We start from the raw sequence: 23,005 nt of genomic DNA on the forward strand, positions 1-23,005 counted from the left end.
AAAAAATTAAAGAGAGAAAAGAAAATGAAAAAACAAATGAGAAACAAACAAAAAATTTAAATCTGATTCTAAAGAGAGAAAGAAAAAAGAATAAGGTAGAAGAAAAAATATACTGCCTGGTCCTATTTCCACATGAACTGAAGGGGATGGTGTAGGATACTGTAGATCAGTAAGCGTGAATGCAACTTCCTGCCTGTATTGCTCTTTTGGGAGAAAAGCCTACTGTGCTGTCAATCCTGCCCCAGTAAAGAAAGGACTTGCCAAGCACAGGGCGGCAGGGTTTGATGTAAGTGGCTTCCACTTCCAATGGGGGCCTCTGTGTTGCTTTCTGATGTGCAACAGTGTGGTAGCAGGGTTAAAATGGTGACACTCCACTGTCTAGTCCTAGGCAGGGGATCTCAAACCCCCTCTGTTCAGGAAGCCCTCACACTAAAGTGAGGGCCATCATTGGACCAGAACCCAGCTCTCCTGCCTTTGTCTTTGGCAGGGAAGGGATTCAAACCTCCAAATCTTAAAGGAGCCCAAACTGCTCCCATCTGCTCCCTCTCCTGGATTAGAGGCTCACTGGGCTCTGACTAGTGCTCTTTGTCCCAGCAAACCAGTCCCCTGGCTGGTCGGTTCACAGATTCTATGCTGTGACACCTCAAAAATCAACAACCAGGTTATCCCCCTTCAGCACACCTTAGTCCCTTGCAGATGAAAGTCCATTTGCTGGCACTGAAGGGTCTTTTGTCCTTGGAGAGGACATATACCTTCTTCCAAATGAACTCCAGGAAAGGGAATGATCTCTCCCAGTGCGACACTTGAGATCCCTACACCACTCTGTGCACCCTCCCTGGCCAGATCCGTCCTTATCTCCAGGAGCAGAGGATACAACTCTGCTCTGGTGAAAATCTAGCACTTCCAGGAACTCAGAATTTGAGATATGCTCACCGGTTGCAAAAAAACCTGTGTCATTCAGTTCTCCCAGCTCCCCAGTCTGTGGTCTGAGAGGTTTTGTGAAACCACAACGCTGCACTCTTTCAACCCCCCTCTCCCTCTCTCTCTTTTCTGTCCGCATGGAAAGGTTTCCTTCCCCTCTGTAGCATGGCAGATTTTCTCTCTCCCAATTCTCTTCCACGCACCTCATACCTGCCATGCTGTCTCCCTTCAACCATGGAAATCTTTCTTCCAATCCTCAGATCATTTTTGTGGGTGTTCCAAGTGATCTGACCTCAATGCACCTGTGTTCCAGGCATGAGGAAAGCCCAGATCCCCCTACTTCTCTGCCATCCTAACTCCTCCCCACCCCAGGCAATTTTTCTAACTGCTGCTTCTCTGCAGGACTAGTTGTGCTGTCTCTTTAAGGATAGGGACTCAGCTTTCTATTGCCCTCCAGGCTCTCCTGTTGCTGAGCCACTGATTTTTAAAATTTCAGGTTGTAAGAACTCAAGAAATTCAGCTCCTCTGGTTTTCATAGCCAAATGTTATAGGGATTCCTCTTCCACTTCCGGGCTCCCTGGTGTAATAGTCTATTTCTTTCCTTTCTTCCCACCTATGGGTCCCAGGGTCTGTTTAGCTCCCCGAACCTGTCTTTGCCTTTCCTACTCTCTTCCATGTGGCTTCTTCTCTACCTTTAGTTTTGGAGTTTGTTCTGCCAGACTTGGGGTCATTCTGGATTATTTACATGATATCAGTGTTATCTAGTTGTATTCATGGGATGGGGTGACTTTAGAATCCTCCTACTCTGGCATCTTTCTTGCCTCTTGAACCTCATTGTCTTAATAAAAAAATTTTCCCTGTTCTAGGTAATTTCTCCTTCTGAATAGCCAATCAAATATATGTCAGAACATCTTCTATGTACAATGTTTTGTGAACTCTTTGTTATTTATATTATCTTGCTTTTCTACAGTGTATTCAAAACAATTCATTGAGAAGTATTTTCCTGTTGACACATCAACCCCTTGACTACATCAATTGGTGATTTAACGTATACATAAAATTGCATTTCAATTATTTTAATTCTCATTTCATAAGTCCTAATTTTCCAAACTTTTCTTTTTTTTTTTTTAAAGAACTTTCAGGGATGCCTAGGTAACTCAGTCAGTTAAGTGTCTGCCTTGGGCTCAGGTCATGATCCCAGGGGTCCTGGGATCCAGTCCTGCATCTGGCTCCTTGCTAAGTGGGGCACCTGCTTCTCCTTCTGCCTGCCGCTCCCCCTAGCTTGCACTCTCTCTCTCTGGCAAATAAATAAATAAAATCTTAAAAAAAAAAAAGAAGTTTCATGTCTTTGGAAAGCTGAGTTTGAAAGACACAGGTTATTGAGTTGTGTTTTAAACCAATGAAACAGGGTTGGGGAGAGAATGGAAAGTAAAAAAGTAATGATGGTAATAATAGCTAAATGTAGGCAAAAGTTGATGCTTTTTAAAATTCAGATTATGAAACAAGAAGGGAGCCATGTAGTAGGAATAGAATATTTCCAGGAAGGTTATCTCAATGGAAACACTAATTCAGCTTTTAGTCAATAATATCATAAATAATTTAAAAGTCCTAATAAATAAGAGTGCATTTGTTACTAAAAACTTCAAATTATGGCCAACTGATTAAAAATAAATAAATAGAGATTTGTTAGACAACCTGAAAATCTGATTATGCCATCCTGGAGAAAAGAACACTAAAAATGAGAAATAGAGTCCACAATTAGGAAATTCCATTTGAGATACTTAGAAAAAAAATTTCTGCAAAGAACTTATTATTACAGGAGAATTATCTGTACCTTTTAGAGACTCTAATCATAGGTTAATGCCATGATCACTTAACCTTAAATAATGTTCAATTTAATAATAATATGTTTATTTTCATAGTACAACAATGACAAACATTTTTAGTGGTGAAAGGATCTTATATTATTTTTTAATTGACCAAAAGTTGAGATGTTTCTTTAGACAAAGCATGGGAGTTTCCATAGATTCTTTTGAATAACAAATAAGAATCTTTCAATCATGGGCATTTATTTATATTCTGGAAGACTAAATTGATAAATGAACACAAGTAAGACTGTGACAATAATCAGACGGAGAAGTCCATACCCATTCTAATTTATTTTGGAAAAATTAATTTAAACCTGCTAAATTCATGGACAAACCAACCAGCAAGTTTGGTACAACCTTAGTCATTTTAAGGCAAGAAGATATTAAAAAGCAGAAGATTACAGGAGCTTTAGGTAAGGATGATTGCAAGCAGGGTAAAATAATACTGTTAATATTCTTAGTTTGTTTTCAGAGTGCTCAGAATGTAAAGAAATGTCCTCTACCACATCTCAAGACTGTCCAGAGATTAGACTTAAGACATAGGTTTAGAAGATGTCAAGATTTTCAGCTGGAGTAATGAATACTAATCCTTCCTGAGTTTAAATTTTCACTAATCTTTTTAGCTGTACATCTCTCACTGATTTTAGTTTCACTGACCTATCTCTTCTACTGTGCAAAATTAATAATAATATTAATATTTTCTATGGTAAATAACTAATAGTAGACAGACTTATAAAAATATATAACTAAAGCATCTTAGAATGGCTTAATGATAAAATAATGGCTTAACTTGGAAGTATGTTTAAAGCAAAGTCATTCGGGTTGACCCATAACAGGGTTGGAAAGAAAAAAAAAAACATTGAGAGCCTTAAGTTTTAATCTTATTAAATTGTATCAATATGTGTATCTTGTATTCTTCTTCTCTTTCTTTTTTTTTAATTTCTAAAATTAGATAATGTTCCTGGATCATTAGATCTATTTTCTCAAAATATAAACAGTGTACATATAAATGATCATGGAAAAATGTAATCAATGGTTTAATTATCTATTATCCCTGAAATCATTCATGCCTCAAATATCTTTTAAGATCCACTCCATTAACGAACTGTACAGAAGTATTTAGATAATAATTTTCAAACATATTCAAATCAAGGCCCATAGTTAAGATAAAAAGAAATGAAAAAATATGGCCTAATATACATATATTTCTATTAAAAATGAAACATGATATAAATGTATGAAAATGTTTTTTATTATATTTAATATTATAACATTCTGTTCACGACATAGAAAATCTTTGAAAATGCTGAAATCCTAGATTATGATCTACAGTTCAAAAATCCATAAGTAAAGATTTATTTTAATTCTACTATTTTGGTTTTACTGGGGTAGCTATATATGTATATATTTATGTCTCCTCAACAAATGATGTTGGGAAAACCAGTTACTTTCAGAAGAATGAAATTATACCACTCTCGTACACCATACACAAAACTAAACTCAAAATGGATTAAAGACCTAAGTGTGAGATATGAAAAGCATAAAAATCCTGGAAGAGAGCACAGTCAGTAATCTCTCTGAAATTGAACATAGCAACATTTTTCTGGATGTCTCCAGAGGCAAGGGAAATATGTTTCTGCAACAATTGTTATCATGTTTGTAATTTAGATATTGAGACATGGTTTTCCAGTTTCTGAGATTGTGTACTCTTAGGACTGAAATGCCTAATTCTGAGTTCTAACTTTGATGCCATTTACAAACTTCATTGTCTTCCTACTTCCTAAATTTTGGTGGAAGCTGAAGACCCAGTCACAATTCCTGAACTTAATAAGAGCTATGATCATTGTTATTCTGAATATATATTCTTTTAAATGTGACCAGAAGAAATAAGTGTGTTTCCTTTCTTAGAAATATAAGACTAGAATTGCCTTGGTTATAAATAACAGTAAAGTTCTTTTTTTGTGGGAAAGAAAACAGAAGCCAGAGGTACTAATACTCATAGAGACAGAGCTATATCAATACTGTAATTCTTACAGCATACTGATCCATTTATATCATTTTTATATTTCTTATTTAAAATAGCAACTGACTTTTTTCTGTTTTTTTTCTTTTCTTTTTCCACTATGTTCTCTTTGCCTTTTTACTATCAAACTTCTCTGAAGACAAGAAGGAATTCATAAAGGAGGTATTTTTTTTTTAAAGATTTAATTTATTCATTTGAGAGAAAGAGACAAACAGAGAGCAGGAGCAGTGGGGAGAGGGAGAAGCAGACTCCCTGATGAGCTGAAAGCCCAACCCAGGGCTAACTCTCAGGACCCCGGGATCATGACTGGAGCTGAAGGCAGATGTTTAACCATCTGAGCCATCTAGGTGCCCTATAATAAGAGAGGTTTTTGATGACAAAATATCTCATTGTCTTCTTTCTAAAAACTAAAACATAGAATCAATAAAATTATCTGTACAATTAATTGTGTAAAAAGCACAAATTGCTAAAATGTAATCTATATGACATTTATCCATCATGTTCTCTCTTTATTCTTAGCAACCAGCATTTTGTCTATGCTATAAGTTCTTAATAATATTTGCTGTATTATTTTCTTCCTGTTGGATAAACTGGGCAAGTATGTAGGGGATAAGTGTCAAACTTGTATTGTGCCTCTTTTTTTCTTTTGTTTTTTTCTGACAATCGGCATTCTTTTCCTTTAGTAATAGACACATATTTATTATAAGACACCAGCAAAACTGGCAGATCAAAAGGCAGATATTGTTAGTGTATTTTGAAATGTTAAATTATAAAATTAGCAATCCTAAAAATACTGATGTGATAACTTGGAGACTTCTGTAATTTATTTCACAAAATAAACTTTGGAATGGGGCAGAGATAAACACATTCATTGACAAGTAGGGAACATACTTACTTTTTGATATGTCTAATGAGTCAAGTCATAAATATAACCCCAGATTTTCTTAATTTATTTAAAATGTGAGAGGCAGTGCATTCATAATCTACTTGAGGTTTTTGTCATGAGTTCACCCTTGTGTTTGTTATGTAAAAACCTCTCGCATGGAGAAAATACAGGTTTGATGCCATGCAAGCTTTCTATAACCATAAACATTGTTCTGACCCGAACTTCAAGAAGTACTCTAGTCTTCTTTGGAAAATGTCTTTCGGTGTTGAGTTTGATAAGTTCTTTATAGATTTTGGATACTAGCCCTTTATCTGATATGTCATTTGCAAATATCTTCTCCCATTCTGTCGGTTGTCTTTTGGTTTTGTTGACTGTTTCTTTTGCTGGGCAAACCTTTTTACCTTGATGAAGTCCCAATGGTTCATTTTTGCCCTTGCTTCCCTTGCCTTTGGTGATGTTTCTAGGAAGAAGTTGCTGCGACTGAGGTCGAAGATGTTGCTGCCTGTGTTCTCCTTTAGGATTTTGATGGACTCCTGTCTCACGTTTAGGTCTTTCAACCATTTGGAGTCTATTTTTGTGTGTGGTGTAAGGAAATGGTTGAGTTTCATTCTTCTGCATGTGGCTGTCCAATTTTCTCAACACCATTTGTTGAAGAGACTGTTTTTTTTCCATTGGACATTCTTTCCTGCTTTGTCAAAGATGAGTTGACCATAGAGTTGAGGGTCCATTTCTGGGCTCTCTATTCTGTTCCATTGATCTATGTGTTAGTTTTTGTGCCAGTACCATATTGTCTTGATGATGACAGCTTTGTAATAGAGCTGGAAGTCCGGAATTGTGATGCCGCCAGCTTTGCTTTTCTTTTTCAACATTCCTCTGGCTATTCGGGGTCTTTTCTGGTTCCATACAAATTTTAGGATTATTTGTTCCATTTCTTTGAAAAAAGTTGATGGTATTTTGTTTTTTTTTTTAAAGATTTTACCCATTTATTTGAGAGAGAGAGAATGAGAGAGAGCACGAGAGGGAAGAGGGTCAGAGGGAGAAGCAGACTCCCCACTGAGCAGGGAGCCGGATGCGGGCCTCGATCCCGGGACTCCAGGACCATGACCTGAGCCGAAGGCAGTCGCTCAACCAACTGAGCCACCCAGGCGCCCAGTTGATGGTATTTTGATAGGGAGTGCACTGAATGTGTAGATTGCTCTAGGTAGCATTGACATCTTCACAAAATTTGTTCTTTCAAACCATGAGCATGGAACGTTTTTCCATTTCTTTGTGTCTTCCTCAATTTCTTTCCTAAGTATTTTATAGTTTTCTGAGACAGATTCTTTGCCTCTTTGATTAGATTTATTCCTAGGTCTCTTATGGTTTTGGGTGCAATTGTAAATGGGATAGACTCCTTAATTTCTCTTTCTTCTGTCTTGTGGTTGGTGTATAGGAATGCCACTGATTTCTGTGCATTGATTTTATATCCTGCCACATTACTGAATTCCTATATGAGCTCTACCAGTTTTGGGGTGGAGTCTTGTGGGTTTTCCACATAAAGTATCATATCATCTGCAAAGAGTGAGAGTTTCACTTCTTCTTTGCTGATTCGGATGCCTTTTATCTCTTTTTGTTGTCTGATTGCTGTGGCTAGGACTTCTAATACTATGTTGAATAGCAGTGGTGAGAGTGGACATCCCTGCCGCGTTCCTGACCTTAGGGGGAAAGCTCTCAGTTTTTCCCCATTGAGAATGATATTAGCTGTGGGTTTTTCATAGATGGCTTTTATGATATTGAGCTACGTACCCTCTATCCCTATACTCTGAAGAGTTTTGATCAAGAAAGGATGTTGTACTTTGTCAAATGCTTTTTCTGCATCTCTTGAGTGGATCATGTGGTTCCTGTTCTTTCTTTTCTTAATGTATTGTATCACATTGATTGATTTGAGGATGTTGAACCAACCTTGCAGCCCAGGAATAAATCCCACTTGGTTGTGGTGAATAATCCCTTTAATGTACTGTTGGATCCCATTGGCTAATATTTTGGTGAGAATTTTTGCATCCATGTTCATCAGGGATATTGGTCTGTAATTCTCCTTTTTCATGGGGTCTTTGTCTGGTTTTGGGATCAAGGTAATGGTGGCCTCATAGAATGAGTTTGGAAGTTTTATTCTATTTCTAATTTTTGGAACAGTTTCAGAAGAACAAGTATTAATTCTTCTTTAAATGTTTGGTAGAATTCCCCTGGGAAGCCATCCGACCCTGGGCTCTTGTTTGTTGGGAGATTTTTGATGATTGCTTCCATTTCCTTAATGGTTATAGGTCTGTTCAGGTTTTCTATTTCTTCCTGGTTCAGTTTTGGTAGTTGATACATCTCTAGGAATGCATCCATTTCTTCCAGATTATCTAATTTGCTGGCATATCGTTGCTCGTAATATGTTCTTAGAATTGTTTGTGTTTCTTTGGTGTTGGTTGTCATCTCTCCTCTATCATTCATGATTTTATTTATTTGGGTCCTTTTCTTTTCTTTTGGTAAGTCCAGCCAGGGGTTTATCGATCTTATTAATTCTTTCAAAGACCAACTCCTAATTTCATTGATCTGTTCTACTGTTCTTTTGTTTTCTATTTCATTGATTTCTGCTCTGATCTTTATTATTTCTCTTCTCCTCCTGGGTTTAGGCTTTATTTGCTGTTCTTTCTCCAGCTCCTTTAGGTGTAGGGTTAGGTTGTGTATTTGAGACCTTTCTTGTTTCTTGAGAAAGGCTTGTGTTGCTATATACTGTCCTCTCAGGACTGCCTTTGCTGTATCCCAAAGATTTGGAACAGTCGTGTTTTCATTTTCATTGGTTTCCATGAATTTTTTAAATTCTTCTTTAATTTCCTGGTTGATCCATTCATTCTTTAGTAGGATCCTCTTTAGCCTCCATGTATTTGAGTTCTTTCCAGCTTTCCTCTTGTGATTGAATTCTAGTGTCAAAGCATTGTGGTCCGAAAATACGCAGGGAATGATCCCAATCTTTTGGTACCAGTTGAGACCTGATGTGTGACCTAGGATGTGATCTATTCTGGAGAATGTTCCATGGGCACTAGAGAAGAATGTGTATTCTGTTCCCTTGGGATGAATATATCTGTGAAGTCCATTTGGTCCAGTGTGTCATTTAAAGTCTTTATTTCCTTGTTGATCTTTTGCTTAGATGATCTGTCCATTTCAGTGAGGGAGGTGTTAAAGTCCACTACTATTATTGTATTGTTGTTGATATGTTTCTTTGCTTTTGTTATTAATTGGCTTATATAATTGGCTGCTCCCACGTTAGGGGCAGATATTTACAATTGTTAGATCTTCTTGTTGGATAGAACCTTTAAGAAAGATAGAGTGTCCTTCCTCATCTCTTATTCTAGTCTTTGGTTTAAAATCTAATTTGTCTGATATAAGGATTGCCACCCTAGCTTTCTTTTGGTGTCCATTAGCATGGTAAATGGTTTTCCACCCCCTCACTTTCAATCTGGAAGTGTCTTTGGGTCCTAAATGAGTCTCTTGCAGACAGCATATCGATGGGTCTTTTTTTTATCCAATCTGATAGCCTGTGTCTTTTGATTGGGGCATTTAGCCCATTTTCTTTCAGGGTAACTATAGAAAGATATGAATTTAGTGTGTTGTATGCCTGTAAGGTGATTGTTACTATATATTGTCTCTATCTTTCTTGTCTATTTACTTTTAGGCTTTCTCTTTGCTTAGAGGACCCCTTTCAATATTTCTTGGAAGGCTGGTTTCATGTTTGCAAATTCCTTTAGTTTTTGTTTGTCCTGGAAGCTTTTGATTTCTCCTTCTATTTTCAATGACAGCCTAGCTGGATACAGCATTCTTGGCTGCATATTTTTCTCATTTAGTGCTCTGAATAGATCATGCCAGTCCTTTCTGTCCTGCCAGGTTTCTGTGGATAGGTCTGTTGCCAATCTAATGTTTCTACCATTGTAGTTTACAGATCTCTTGTCCCGAGCTGCTTTCAGGATTTCTCTTTGTCTCTGAGACTCATAAGTTTTACTATTAGATGTTGGGGTGTTGATATATTTTTATTGATTTTGAGAGGGGTTCTCCGTGCCTCCTGGATTTTGATGCCTGTTTCCTTCCCCAAATTAGGGAAATTCTCTGCTATATTTTGCTCCAATATACCTTCTGCCCCTCTCTCTCTTTCTTCTTCTTCTGGGATCCCAATTATTCTAATATTGTTTCATTTTATGGTTTCACTTATCTCTCAAATTCTGCCCTTGTGATCCGGTGGTTGTTTACCTCTCTTTTTCTCAGCTTCTTTATTTTCCGTCATTTGGTGTTCTATATCACTAATTCTCTTTTCTGACTCATTTATCCTGGCAGTTAGAGCCTCCATTTTTGATTGCCCCTCATTAATAGTCTTTTTGATTTTGACTTGGTTAGATTTTAGTTCTTTTATTTCTCTAGAAAGGGTTTCTCAGATAACTTCCATGCTTTTTTCAAGCCCAGCTAGTATCTTTAAAATCATCATTCTGAACTCTAGTTCTGACATCTTACTAATGTCTGTAATGATTAGGTCCCAGGCAGTCTGTACTGCCTCTTGTTCTTTTTGTTGAGGTGATTTTTTCTGTCTTGTCATTTTGTCCAGAGGAGAATAGATGAATGAGAGAACAAAATGCTAACAGGGTAACAACGTCCCCAGAAAAATATACACTAAATAAATCAGAAGAGACCTAAACCAGGGGAAGAGAAAGGGAAAGAAAGAAAAAGGAAAAAAAGAAAAAGATAAAAACAAACAAACAAAAAACCAGAATATGATCACATATGAATAGGTTGGTGCATAGATAAGTGCCACACACTAGATTTGGGGTGTATTTTGTTCTGTTAGAAGAAAGTGACTCCCAAAATTTTAAAGAAAGAAAAACTTATATATGTACAAAAATAAGGGTTAATATGATGAAGGGATGGAATATGACTGTAAAGATGAAAATTATAAAAGATTTTATAAAAGGAATTAATAAGTTAAGAAGTTGGGTGAAAAAAGAAAGAAGAGGATTTAAAAAAAAAAGGGAGAGAATGTGATCAGCCAGGAGACTAGAAGAAAGCTGTACACTAGAGATTTAGTGTACATTTGGTCTGTTAGAAGAAATTGTATCCCAAAATTTTAAAGAGAGAACAACATATATATATATATATATATATATATATATATATATATATATATATATATATATATATATATATATATATATAAGGTTAACTACTATGGAGGGATAGAATATGACTCTCAAAATGAAAAATAAAAAAGATTTTTTAAAAAAGGGATTGATAAAATTTTGGTTGAAAAAGGGAAAAAGAAAAATTCCAAAAAAAAAGAAAATAAGTTAAAAAAATTAACTTTGAAAGACTAAAGAATCATGTGAAAAAAGCCATGAATTCTATGTGCAGTATTCCCCTAGCACTGGAGTTCTGCCATTCTCATTGATCGGTAAACTTGGTCTTGGGTGGCTGTTCTTGCTGATCTTCTTGGGGTGGGGCTTGTTGACGTGGTTCCCAAATGTCTGTGCCAGAGGCGGAATTGCCTTGCCCTTGGCAGGTCTGGGCTAAGTAATCATCTCGGGTTTGCTCTCCTTAGGTTTTGTCCCCTGCAAGCTTTCTGTACACCTTTGGAGGATGAGAGTGAAAATGGCGGCTTCTCAATCTCTGCCCTGGAGGAGCCAAGAACTCGGGGCCCCACTCCTCAGTGAGCCCCCAAAGAAAAGCAATCACTCCCGTCTCCCCGGTCTCTGCCTGCACTCCATGCTCACCCAGCCAGTGACCGAGTGTTTCTATCTCTGGCACACAACCTTGTGTGGTCTCAAAAACCCAGCAGAGTCCTGTGGTGCGCTCCCGTGCTGCTCCTCCCGGGGATGGAAGGGGAGTCTCCCCACATCTGCTCCTTGTTGGGTCCCTGCTGGAAGGCGAATGGCCCGACTGTGCCACAGATCATGGTTTATGGCAACCTGGAGCTGAAAGCCCACTCCTCGGGTCCATCTCTGCAGCCGTCTTCCCCACTCCGATACCTGGGAGCTCTGCCACACTCAGGCACCCCTGGACTCTCTGTGACCCCGAGCGTCCTGAGAACACACTGTCCCAGAGAGGGTTCCACTCCCCACTTAGCCATTGGAGCGACATCCCTCAGCGGAGTCGACTTCTAAAAGTTCCGATTTTGTGCTCTGCTGCTCTATCACTTGCTCCCTCCCCCGCCATCTATCTTCCCGAATATCTCCTCAGATTCACTTCTCCACACGTCCTACCTTCCAGAAGGTGGTCACTTTTCTGTTCAGAGAGTTGTTGCTATTCTTTTCTTCGATCTCCTGTTGAGTTTGTAGGCGTTCAGAATGGTTTGATTCCTATCTAGCTGAATTCATGGGACCAGATGAAATTTAGGTCTCCTACTCCTCTGCCATCTTGCTCCTCCCCCCGGAATGGACAAATAGTTTTAAAGGAAGACACAACTCAGCCATTTTCATGAATTTGTCCATTTCTTCCAGGATACCCAGTTTGTTGGCATAGAATTTTTCATAGTATTCTCTTATAATTGTTTGTATTTCTATGGTGTTGGTTGTGATCTCTCCTTTATCATTCATGATTTTATCTATTTGGGTCCTTTCTCTTTTCTTTTTGGTAAGTTTGGCTAGCAGTTTATCAATTTTATCAATTCTTTTGAAGAACCAGCTCTTAGTTTCATGGCTTTTTTGTTTGTTTTTATATCATTTCTGCTCTAAACTTTATCTCCCTTCTTCTGCTGCCTTTAGGCATTATTTCCTCTTCCTTTTTTAGCTCCTTAGGTGTGAGTTTACATCGTGTATTTGAGACTTCTCTTGCTTCTTGTGGTAGACCTGTAGTGTAATACACTTCCCTCTTAGGAGTGCTTTTGCTGCACCCTAAAGATTTTGGGTGTCATGCTTTCAATTTCATTTGCTTCCAGGTATTTTTTTTTAAAGATTTACTTATTTTTTTCAAAGGGGGGCAGGGGCAGAGTGAGAGGGGGGAATCCTCAAGCAAACTACCAGCTGAGCATGGAGCCTGACTTGGGTCTTGATCCCAGTATCCTGAGATGATGACCTGAGCCAAAATCAAGAGTCCGTTGCTCAACTGACTGAGCCACCCAGGTGTTCCCCATATATTTTTAAAATTCATCTTTAATTTCCTGGTTAACCCAATCATTTTTTTGTAGGATGTTTTTTAACTTCCATGTAATTGAGTTATTTCTGAATTTTTCCTTGTGGTTGACTTCCAGTTTCATAGTGTTGTGGTCTGAAGATATGCATGGTATGATCTCCGTCTTTTTGTACTCGTTGAGGGCTGATTTGTCAGCCAGTATGTGATCTATTCTGGAGAATGTTCTATGTGCATTTGAGAAGAATGTGTACTCTGCTGCTTTAAGATGAAATGTTCTGAATATATCTGTTAAGTCCATCTGGTCCAGTGTGTCATTCAAAGCCATTGTTTCCTTGTTGATTCACTGCTTTGATGATCTTTCCCTTGTTGTAAGTGGGGTGTTAAAATCCCCTACTATTTTTGTATTATCAACAATGAGGTTCTTTATGTTTGTTATCAATTGACATATATTTAGGTGCTCCCAAGTTGGGAACATAAATATTTACAATTGTTAGATCTTTCTGATGGTTAGATCCCTTAATTTTGATATAATGCCCTTCTTCATCTATTATTACAGTTTTTATTTTAAGATCTAGTTTGTCTGATATAAGTATGGCTATTCCAGTTTTCTCCTGACATCCATTTGCATCAGAGATGGTTCTCCATCCCCTCACTTTCAATATGCAGGTGTCTTTAGGTCTAAAATGAGTCTCTTGTAGGAAGCATAAAGATGGATCTTTTTTTTTTTTTTCCCATTCTGGTACCCTATGTCTTTTGTGGAGCATTTAGTCCATTTACATTCAGAGTGATTATTGAGAGTTATGAATTTAGTACCATTGTGTTACCTGTAGAGTTGGTATTTCTGGTTATGTTTTTTAGTCCTTTCTAGTCTTTGTTGCTTTTGGTATTTTTTTCTCCATTCAAAGAGTCCCTCTTAAAATTTCTTGCAAGACTGGTTAAATGTTTATGAATGCCTTTAGTTTTTGCCTGGAAAACTGTTTATCTCTCTTTCTATTCTGAATGAAAGCCTTGCTGGATAAAGAATTCTTGGCTGCAGGTTTTTCCCATTTGGCATGTTCCCATACTTCCTTCAACTCTTTTCTGGCCTGCCAAATGTCTGTGGACAGATCTGCTGAGAACCTGAGCTGTCTCCCCTTGTAGGTTAAGGACCTCTTTTCCCTTGTTGTTTCCAGGTTTCTTTCCTTATCTGTGTATTTTGTGAATTTATGATATGCCTTGATGATGGCTGGTTTCTGTTGAATTTAATGGAAGTTCTCTGTACTTCTTGGATTTTGATGTCTGTGTCCTTCCCCAGATTAGTGAAGTTTTCAACAATAATTTCCCCAAAAAACCCTCTGCCCCCTTATCTCTCTCCTCATCTCCTTGGATTTCTATGGTATGAATGCTATAATGTTTCACTAAGTCACTGTATTCCTTAATGGACCTTCAAGGTCCATTACCTTTCTTTCCCTCTTCTTTTTGGCATCAGCATTTTCCATAATTTTATCTTCCATATCACTGATTTTCTCCTCTTCTTCATCCATTTTCCTTTTCATGCCGTCCATTTGTGTTTACATCGTGGTTATAGCATTTTAAATTTTGGCCTGACTAAATTTTCGTTCTTGTATCTCTGTAGTTAGGGATTCTCTAGTGTCATCTGTGCTTTTTCAAGCCCAGCTGTATCCTTATAATCATTGTTTTAAATTCTAATCCAGACATCTTACTTATGTCTGTATTGATTAAATCCCTGGATGTGAGTTCTACCTTGTGTTCTTTTTTTGGTTTGAATTCCTCTGTCTCCTTATTTTATCAAGAAAAGAAAGGAAAAGGAAAGAGGAAAAAAAAGAACAAAAACAAACAAAACAGACAAACAAAAACCCCAAAACAAAGCAAAAAAAACAAAGAAAAAACCCACAGAAACATAAAACAAATAAACCCCCCAAAACTAGATTCTGGCTGTGTTTTGTTCTGCTTGTTAAAAGAACCTGGATCCCAAAATAAAAAATAAAATAAAATAAAATAGAGGTAGACAAAAAATAAAATCTATATATGAAATGTTTTTATATAAAAATTCAAAACGTTAATAATAAAAAATGAAAAAGGAATTGGAAAACTTAAGAAAAAATGAATAAATAACAAAAATAAAAGAATAAAAGAATACAAGTAAAAAAAAAAAAGCTCAGTCCTATTTCCCCTAGAGCTGAAGCTTTGTTGTACTCTATAATTAATAAGCCTGGTATGAGCTAGTTATTTGTGCTAGTCTTCTGGGGAACAGTTCTGCTACAACGATTCTCAGGCTGACTTGTTTTAGGGGAAATGCATCTCCGGGGCACAGGGGGTGGGGCTTGGTGTATGCGGCTGTGGCCTCCACAAGGTGTCGCTGTTTTGTACCCTGAAGACTTTCAGCAATGATAGGTGGGATGTAAATGGCTGTACCCTCATCTCTAGCCTCAGAGCTGAAAATTTATATCCCCTAGTCTTCAGTGAGCCCTCACATAAAAGCAATCAATCACCCTATTTGTTTTCCTGGCTTCTGTCTGAACCCTGCATTCCCTCTGCCTGTGTCTGAGCCTTTATCCATCAGGCTCCTGACCAAGTCTTAAAACTCCAAATTTCAGGGATGCCCCTGAGAAGGACCAGCACTGTTCATCTGGGGGATGGTCTTACCAGGCTTGCCAGCCCATCCCAGGAACATGGACCCCCAATCACGCATCAGTTCACAGTTTATAGCAGAAAGTCAGCACCAAGACCCACTGCTCTCTGCTGGTTTCCTGGCTCTGTGCCTGGAACAGTGCAGCATCTTAGCGCTACTCATTCTTCCTGTAACCCAGGGGATCCTCAGAGCACCCTGACACTCCTGTGATTTGCTCCTCATGCCACCTCAGCACATGCCTTAATCCAGGCACATGTCCCATGGTAGTGAACATAAAAGTTCAGATTTTGCACTCTGCCACTTCTAACATTTTGTGGTACCACTGTAAGCAGGCTCTCTCCCCATCACTGCATCCACAGCTATGTCTTAAACTTTCCTGAACCATCCTCCAGGGCTTCAAAATGAGATCATTAGTGTTAGTTTCTTCAACATTCTATCTGGTGCTCAAACTTCTCCTTCCCTATCTCTTTCATTATTTTTAAAAGCTATAATTCCTCCATTATCTCCTTTCTTTCCAGAGTGCTTACAGAAATCCTACCTTCACTTGAACCCTGACCGATATGGGATCCATGTTATAAGAATTTGCAAATTTATGATTTCTTATAATTACAATATTTTGTGATTCTGTGCATAACTGACAGTATAACTTTAAACCAAATATGCTGATTCATGAGAGTTAGCAAAGACAGGAGGTAAAACAGTGTAAGAACAACTCCACAGCAAGTCTTTGTGGGTATAAACCCCAAAAGATCAAGTGAGCTACTAACACAAAGGAGAAAAGTAGGTTGAGTCTTGCAACATGCTGCATCAAAAAGGAGAGTAGAAGATGTTAATTAGCAGTTGGGATGAGATGTTAAAAAGAGCAACAAAATGGTGAATGGTGTTCCTCTTCATGTATCCTTCTTACTTTCCTTTAAAGACAATTCCTGTAATTCCATAATTCCAACTGCCATGGAGAATGGGAACTGAGAAGTAGAGTCACCAAGGCATAGGGGAATAAGCCCCTGCCCCCAGTTAATTTTCCTTTGGCAGACACTTATTATAGGACATTGTGGGAGGTTACAGGCTTTTAGGGACTGGCATTTCAGAATATGGTGTGTACTTGATTATTACATTGATCCAAACAAATGATTCCATCTTGTGGAGAGATTCCTCAGAGAATAAGAACACCAATGTGTGGGAAGTGGGGAGGGAAAGGTGACTAAGACAAAAGGATGCCAGAGATTCTAAATTTGCTAAGTCAAATATGCTAAATTTAGATTTGGCCAAATTGTATTAGCAAAAAGAAAGAACTTAAGGATGCACACAGTAAAATGGGTGAACCTCCAAAACATGGCTGAGCAATAGAAACCAGACTTAGAAATTCCAGAAAAAGCAAAAATAATGAATATGGCCAAAGGACATTTGTGAACACCTGAATCCAAGGGCAGGCATGGGGAGTATAGGGAAAGGCTCTGAAGAGACAAAGGGAATTATTTAATATGATGTGGATATTCTAAATATGCTTTGCCAGTAGTTTTCCAAATATATCAGATTAAATTTATTGCACATGCTTTTATGTAAGATATATTAATAAATTTCATTACATCGACACAACTAGAATGAATCAGGAATAATTTATAAGTGGTTTAAACCTCAAACACAGAAATAAATACATCATACATTGAATTTCTTCCAAGGGTCACTAACATTTGTATAATATAAGTGATTTTGACCAATGTCTGGGTTTCAATTATTTCTATACACAACAATAACTGATAATATTTTTAAATACTGTATGTTGCAATCAACTTCTTCCAAACTCCTGTTCATGTTGATACTTTTTGACCCCTTCCTATGAATCACAAATGTTCTTAACGGTATCTAGAGTGGTAAATCCTTTCTAGAAAATTGTTTATTTCCTTTGCTTAGATCCATCAGAAGAATCAGTATCCATGGCATCTCTAGCCTTATGAAATGTATTTCTTAGACCATAAGACTTGAAAGTCAGAATTACCCCTTGGTCCACAGGCTTCAGAACGGTGTTGTGTTAACAATCCTGAAAACAACATTAATCGTGTTGTACATCTCCATTAGAGCTCTTGAATGGTCAGGTGCATTGTCAATGAACAACAATATTTTGAAAGGGATCTTTTACCGAGCACCAGGTCTCAACAGTGAGCTTAAAATATTTATAAACCATGTTGTAAACAGAGGTGCTGTCATCCAGGCTTTGTTATTCCATTTATAGAGCACAGGCAGAATAGATTTAACATAATTTTTATGCTTTCAGAATGGTCAATGAGCACTGGCTTCAAATTAGAATCAGTAGCTTCATTAGCCTTAACAAGAGTCAGTCTAGGCTTTGAAGTTTGAAGCCATGCATTAGCTACTCTTCTCTAGCTATAAAAGTCTTAGATGGCATCTTCATCCACTATAAGTCTTTTCATCTACATTGAAAGTGTGTGGTTTAGTGTAGCCATCTTCATTAATTACCATAGTTAGATCTTCTGGATACTTCACTTCAGCAACAACATCAGTCCTTGCTGCTTAAATTGTACTTTTGTATAATGGAGATGGCTTCTTTCCTTAAACCTCATGAACGAATCTCTGCTTGCTTCAGATTTTCTTTTCAGTAACTTCCTCATCTCTCTGTCTTCATAGAATTGAAGAGAATTAGGGCCTTACTCTGGATTAGGCTTTGGTTTAAGCGAATATTGTGCTCGATTTGATTTTCTACCTTGATCAATAAAAATTTCTCTCTATTGGCAAAAAGAATGCTTCACTTTCTTATCACTCATGTCTTTTACTGAAGTAGCACTTTAATTTCCTTCCAGAAATTTTCTTTGTATTCACAACTTGGATAACTGATGCAAGAGAAATAGCTGTTGGCCTATCCTGGCTTTTGACATTCCTTCCTCATTAAACTTAATCATCTGTAGCTTTTGACTTAGAGTGAGAAACACGTGATTCTTTCTTTCACTTGTACACTTACAGGCCACTTTAGGGTTATTATTTAGCCTAATTTCCATATTGGTGTGTGTCAAGGAATAGAGAGGTCAGAAGAGAGGGAGAGCGAAGGGGGGACATCTGGTGAGTGGAGCAGTCAGAACGCACATAGCATTTGCTGATTAGAGTTGCAGTCTTATATGGACAGTGTTTATGGTGTCCCAAAACAATTACAGTAGTAACATCAAAGATCACAGATCACACATCACCATAACAAATATAATAATGATGAAAAACCTTGAAATATTGTGAGAATTACTACAATGCAATACAGAGATGAGCAAATGCTATTGGAAAAATGGCACAAGTAGACTTCCTTGATGCAGGATTGTCACAAACCTTCTACTTGTAGGAAATGCAGTATATGCAAAGTGCAACAAAGCAAAGCACAACAAAATGAAAATGAATAAAATACACCTGTACCACATTTTGTTTATCCATTCATCACTTGAAAGTTACTTAGGTTTTTTCTACTTTTTGGCTCTTATGCATGATGAGTCTATGAAAATGTGTGTTGAAGTTTTTGTGTGAACATATGTTTTCAATTCCTAGAAGTAGAATTTCTGGGTTATATGGTGACCCTATATTTACCTTCATGATAAGCTGCCAAACTTTTCCAAATGGCTACACATTTTACATTCCCACCAGCAGTGTATGAGGGTTCCAAATTTTGTATATATCACCTGTTATTCTGTACAATAGCACTTAATATTTTTGGTGATATATATAACCAACATATATGTACACACACATGCACAGGCACACACATACACATACATAAGTGTCCTAGAGGTTGTAAAGTGGTATGTCATTGTGGTTTTTACTTATATTTTCCAGATACTGCTGTTTTTGAGCATCTTTTCATGTGCTTTTGCCTGTTTGCATATCTTCTTTAAGTCCTTTGTCTATATTTTGTTGAGTATTTATTTTTTTATTGTTCAACAGTTGTAGGAGTTTTTAATGTAAATTTAACCATGGAAGTGAAACATTCTATCCTAAAAAATAACAAATCTTAAAAAAATTAAAGAAATCCTAAATAAATAAAAAGACATCTCATATTATTTGATAGTAGACCTGATATTGTTAATTAAGATGGTAACAGTTTTCAAATTGATGCACAGATTCAATATAATTTTCATTAAGTTTTCAAATGCTCTTTTTGCATAAATGAGCAATCTGACCCTAAAATTCAGATGGAATTGCATGGGACACTGAATAGCCAAAACAATATTGAAAAAGAAGAACAAAGTTGAAACAGTCATACTCTCCAACTTCAAATTTCATATAAAGCTACAGTGATCAAGAAAGACAGTATGATACAGGCATAGCAACTGAGCAATAGCTCAAAGGAATAGAACTGAGAGTCTATAATAGACCCATACATTTATGGTCAATTGATTTTTAACTAGGGTGCCAAGATTATTCAAAGGAGAAATAATAGCCTTTTCAACAAATCATGTTGTGATAACTATTTTCATTCAAAAGTTGACTTTAATGTCTACCTCAAACCATACACAAACATTAACTCAATAGAAACCAAACACTAAATGTAAGATATAAAACCATAAAGTTCTTAGAATAAATAGCAGGTATACATCTTTGCAACTTTGGATTAAGCAATGGTGTTTTAAATATGACACCACAAGCACAAGCAAGAAAATTAAAAAAAAATAGAAAAATTTGATTTCATCAAAATCAAAAATTTTGTGAACAAAGGACACTATCAGGAAAGTGAAATGACAACCCAAAGAATGAGAAAAATACAAACTAAATCTAGTAAGGGTCAAATAATTTTTAAAGTGCTTATCGGAAAGCTTTGAGGGCCTTGAATATAATAATATGAACTTATTCCCTTGTAATTGCCTTAGAAAAGAAGATGGTTAACAGTGTTGGCTTAAGGGCTGTCTGGGTGGCTCAGCTGGTTAAGCATCTGCCTTCCGCTTAGGTCATGATCCCAGTGTCCTGGGATCCAGCCCCACATCCAGCTTTCTGCTCAGCAGGGAGCCTTATCCCTCTCCTTCTGCTGCTCTCTCATTCTCTCTCTCTCAAATAAATAAAAAAAATCTTTGAAAACCAAAAAACCAGTTTGACTTAAAATAGTAAAATAAATCAGAACACAAACCTGAGCTTAAATTGTTTTCTTCTCACGACCACATGGATAGGATTACAGCATTAAATACCTTCATGATTTTTTCACTCATATTTCTCTGATGGCATATTATATCCAATATGGAACTCATTATATTTCATGGATTTCTTTGTAGGTCCATTTTTATTTTTTTTTTACCTGACAGGATACCAGTAATACTCCCTTCTTTAAAAGCAACAGAAGTATGAGTGAGTATGTGCAGGAGTGGGCAGAAGGGAAGGTGAAGGGAAACCCAGGGAAGGTGAAGGGAAACCCAAATCATTTTTTAAAATATTTTTTCAATGATCCCATATAACCAAATGTCCAACCATTCCTCTTTGTTTTGCTAAATATCTCTGGAACCATTTCCTGGAGCTTCAGATTCATTGACGCTGTTGCATTTCAACTCTCAAAAAACTCATTTAGTTTAAAATATTAGCTCTCTAACTTGTCTCCCAGATTCCAACATCCAAAAACCCATCCTCAATACATTTAACATAGTAATCTTTATAAGGTAAAAATCTGCTCACATAGGTTTTTATATGAAAAAAGAAAACTCATAGGTACCACCTGCATTAGAATCACGTACCATCCATGCTTCTATGATGTACTCCAGGTAAATTGAAAAGACATTTTAAGAATGAGAACATTGACTTGTTTTTTAATAAACCAACCATGTGTGTGATTCTTATTCACTCCAAATTTTCAGGTCTATAGACTTACCAGATAAAGTCCTGCTACATTTTAGAACATATGAGCTTTTTATGATTTGAAGCCTGTCTTTTTTTCTTGCCGTGTTGAAAACACTTGAGTGACATTTGAAGAACTTTCTAGAGTCCCAGTGGTAGTGCATGTTGTTATATTGATGTCTGTATAATTCTACAAAATTCTTATGATGAATATCTATTTAAAATCATTTTTGAGGGGGTCAGTACCATGTGTTGTACAGTAAAAGAAATTTCACATTTCTGTTGATAACCTGAGAATACTCACACTGTAGTACAGAAAGGTATGTTAATCAAAAAGAGAAGTAGGAAGGAAAAGATGCACTGTGCTGAAAGGTTTAGTTAAAATATTGTGAGGTGAAAAAATATTATGAGATGAACTAATTGAAGGACAGATTAAGTAAACTTTAAGAAGAGTCAAAATTTTTATTTACTTTTTTCTCCAATATTTTAAAATTAAATTTCCTCTTCATTTTTTGAAAAAAGAGAAAATCTTTTGGAGTATATCCTTGAAGGCTTGTTTCACTTGCTGGTTTCTGAGAGTGTAAATGAAAGGGTTTAATAAAGGGGCAACTGAGGTATAAATAACACTTACACCTTTGGATAAAGTCACCCTTTCCTGTGCTGTTGGCTTTATGTAATTGAAGACACAGCTACCATAAGTAAGGGAGACTACAATCATATGAGAAGAACAAGTAGAAAAAGCCTTTGTTCTTTTCTGAGCAGAGGGGATCTTTAGAATGGTCTTGATAATGTATGTGTAAGAAAGAATCAATAACAGCAACGTGACCATGAGATTTACAAGAGATAAGACAAATGAAATCAATTCCAGTAAATGAGTGTCAGTGCAGGAAAGCTGCAGCACAGGGGAAGTGTCACACATGAAATGATCAATTACTTTAGAAGCACAGAAATCCAGTGTCAGTCCCGAAGCCAATGGTGGAAATGAAAGCAGAAAGCCAACTGTCCATGAACTGAATAGAAGTTGGTAACATACTTTGTTGTTCATAATGATGGGATAATGTAGGGGTTTGCAGATTGCTACGTAACGGTCAAAAGACATGGCAGCCAGTAGGTAAAATTCTGTAATTTCTAATAAGAGGAAAAAGAATAACTGAGATGCACAACTATTGTAGGAAATTACTTTGTTTTTAGTCACGATGCTTATCAGGTATCTGGGAATACAGACTGTTGTCAGTGAAGCTTCCAAGAAGGAGAAATTTCGGAGAAAAAAATACATGGGAGTCTTGAGGTAGGGATCTAGCAAGGTAAGAAGGATGATGGTTAAGTTCCCCATTACACTCAACACATAGTTTAGAAAGAGAAATATAAAAATCACAATTTGCAATTGTGGGTCATCAGTAAATCCTAGGAGAATGAATTCGATCTCTCTTGACTGATTTCTCATTTCAGACTTGAGTGCTATTAAATAAACATAGAAAAACAACTTCAGAATTGGAAATAAGAGGATTTTTACAAAAGCTACAGACAGAAAAACAAAAGACCTAGTCAGAAATGTAAAGATGTTTAAAAAATTGATCCAATAACAGGGTAGATGATACTTAAAACTATATCAACCTAGGTCGCTCTGTGTTCCATTTAATGCAACAGTTATGATAACAACACTACTAAATTTTTTCTTTTTCCCTATTTGAACTTGAAAGATCATTTAAATTTTAGCTGGTCATTTCCAAATGAGGTGA

General features: G+C 36.8%; 1 protein-coding gene across 1 annotated transcript; it reads right to left on the minus strand.

Annotated features, from left to right (window-relative positions):
• Positions 1-21,771: 21,771 nt before the first annotated feature.
• On the minus strand, positions 21,772-22,710 carry LOC113922042 (olfactory receptor 6C6-like). Its single transcript, XM_027593763.1, has one exon. It carries the CDS (start codon positions 22,708-22,710, stop codon positions 21,772-21,774), a length of 939 nt encoding a protein of 312 aa, XP_027449564.1.
• Positions 22,711-23,005: the final 295 nt, after the last annotated feature.

Source organism: Zalophus californianus, chromosome 9 (genome assembly GCF_009762305.2).
Source record: "Zalophus californianus isolate mZalCal1 chromosome 9, mZalCal1.pri.v2, whole genome shotgun sequence".
Lineage (NCBI taxonomy): Eukaryota > Metazoa > Chordata > Mammalia > Carnivora > Otariidae > Zalophus > Zalophus californianus.

Bases quoted from the DNA above. Each gene is read 5' to 3' on its own strand.
- LOC113922042 (XM_027593763.1), bottom strand. From the start codon at position 22,710: ATGAGAAATCAGTCAAGAGAGATCGAATTCATTCTCCTAGGATTTACT.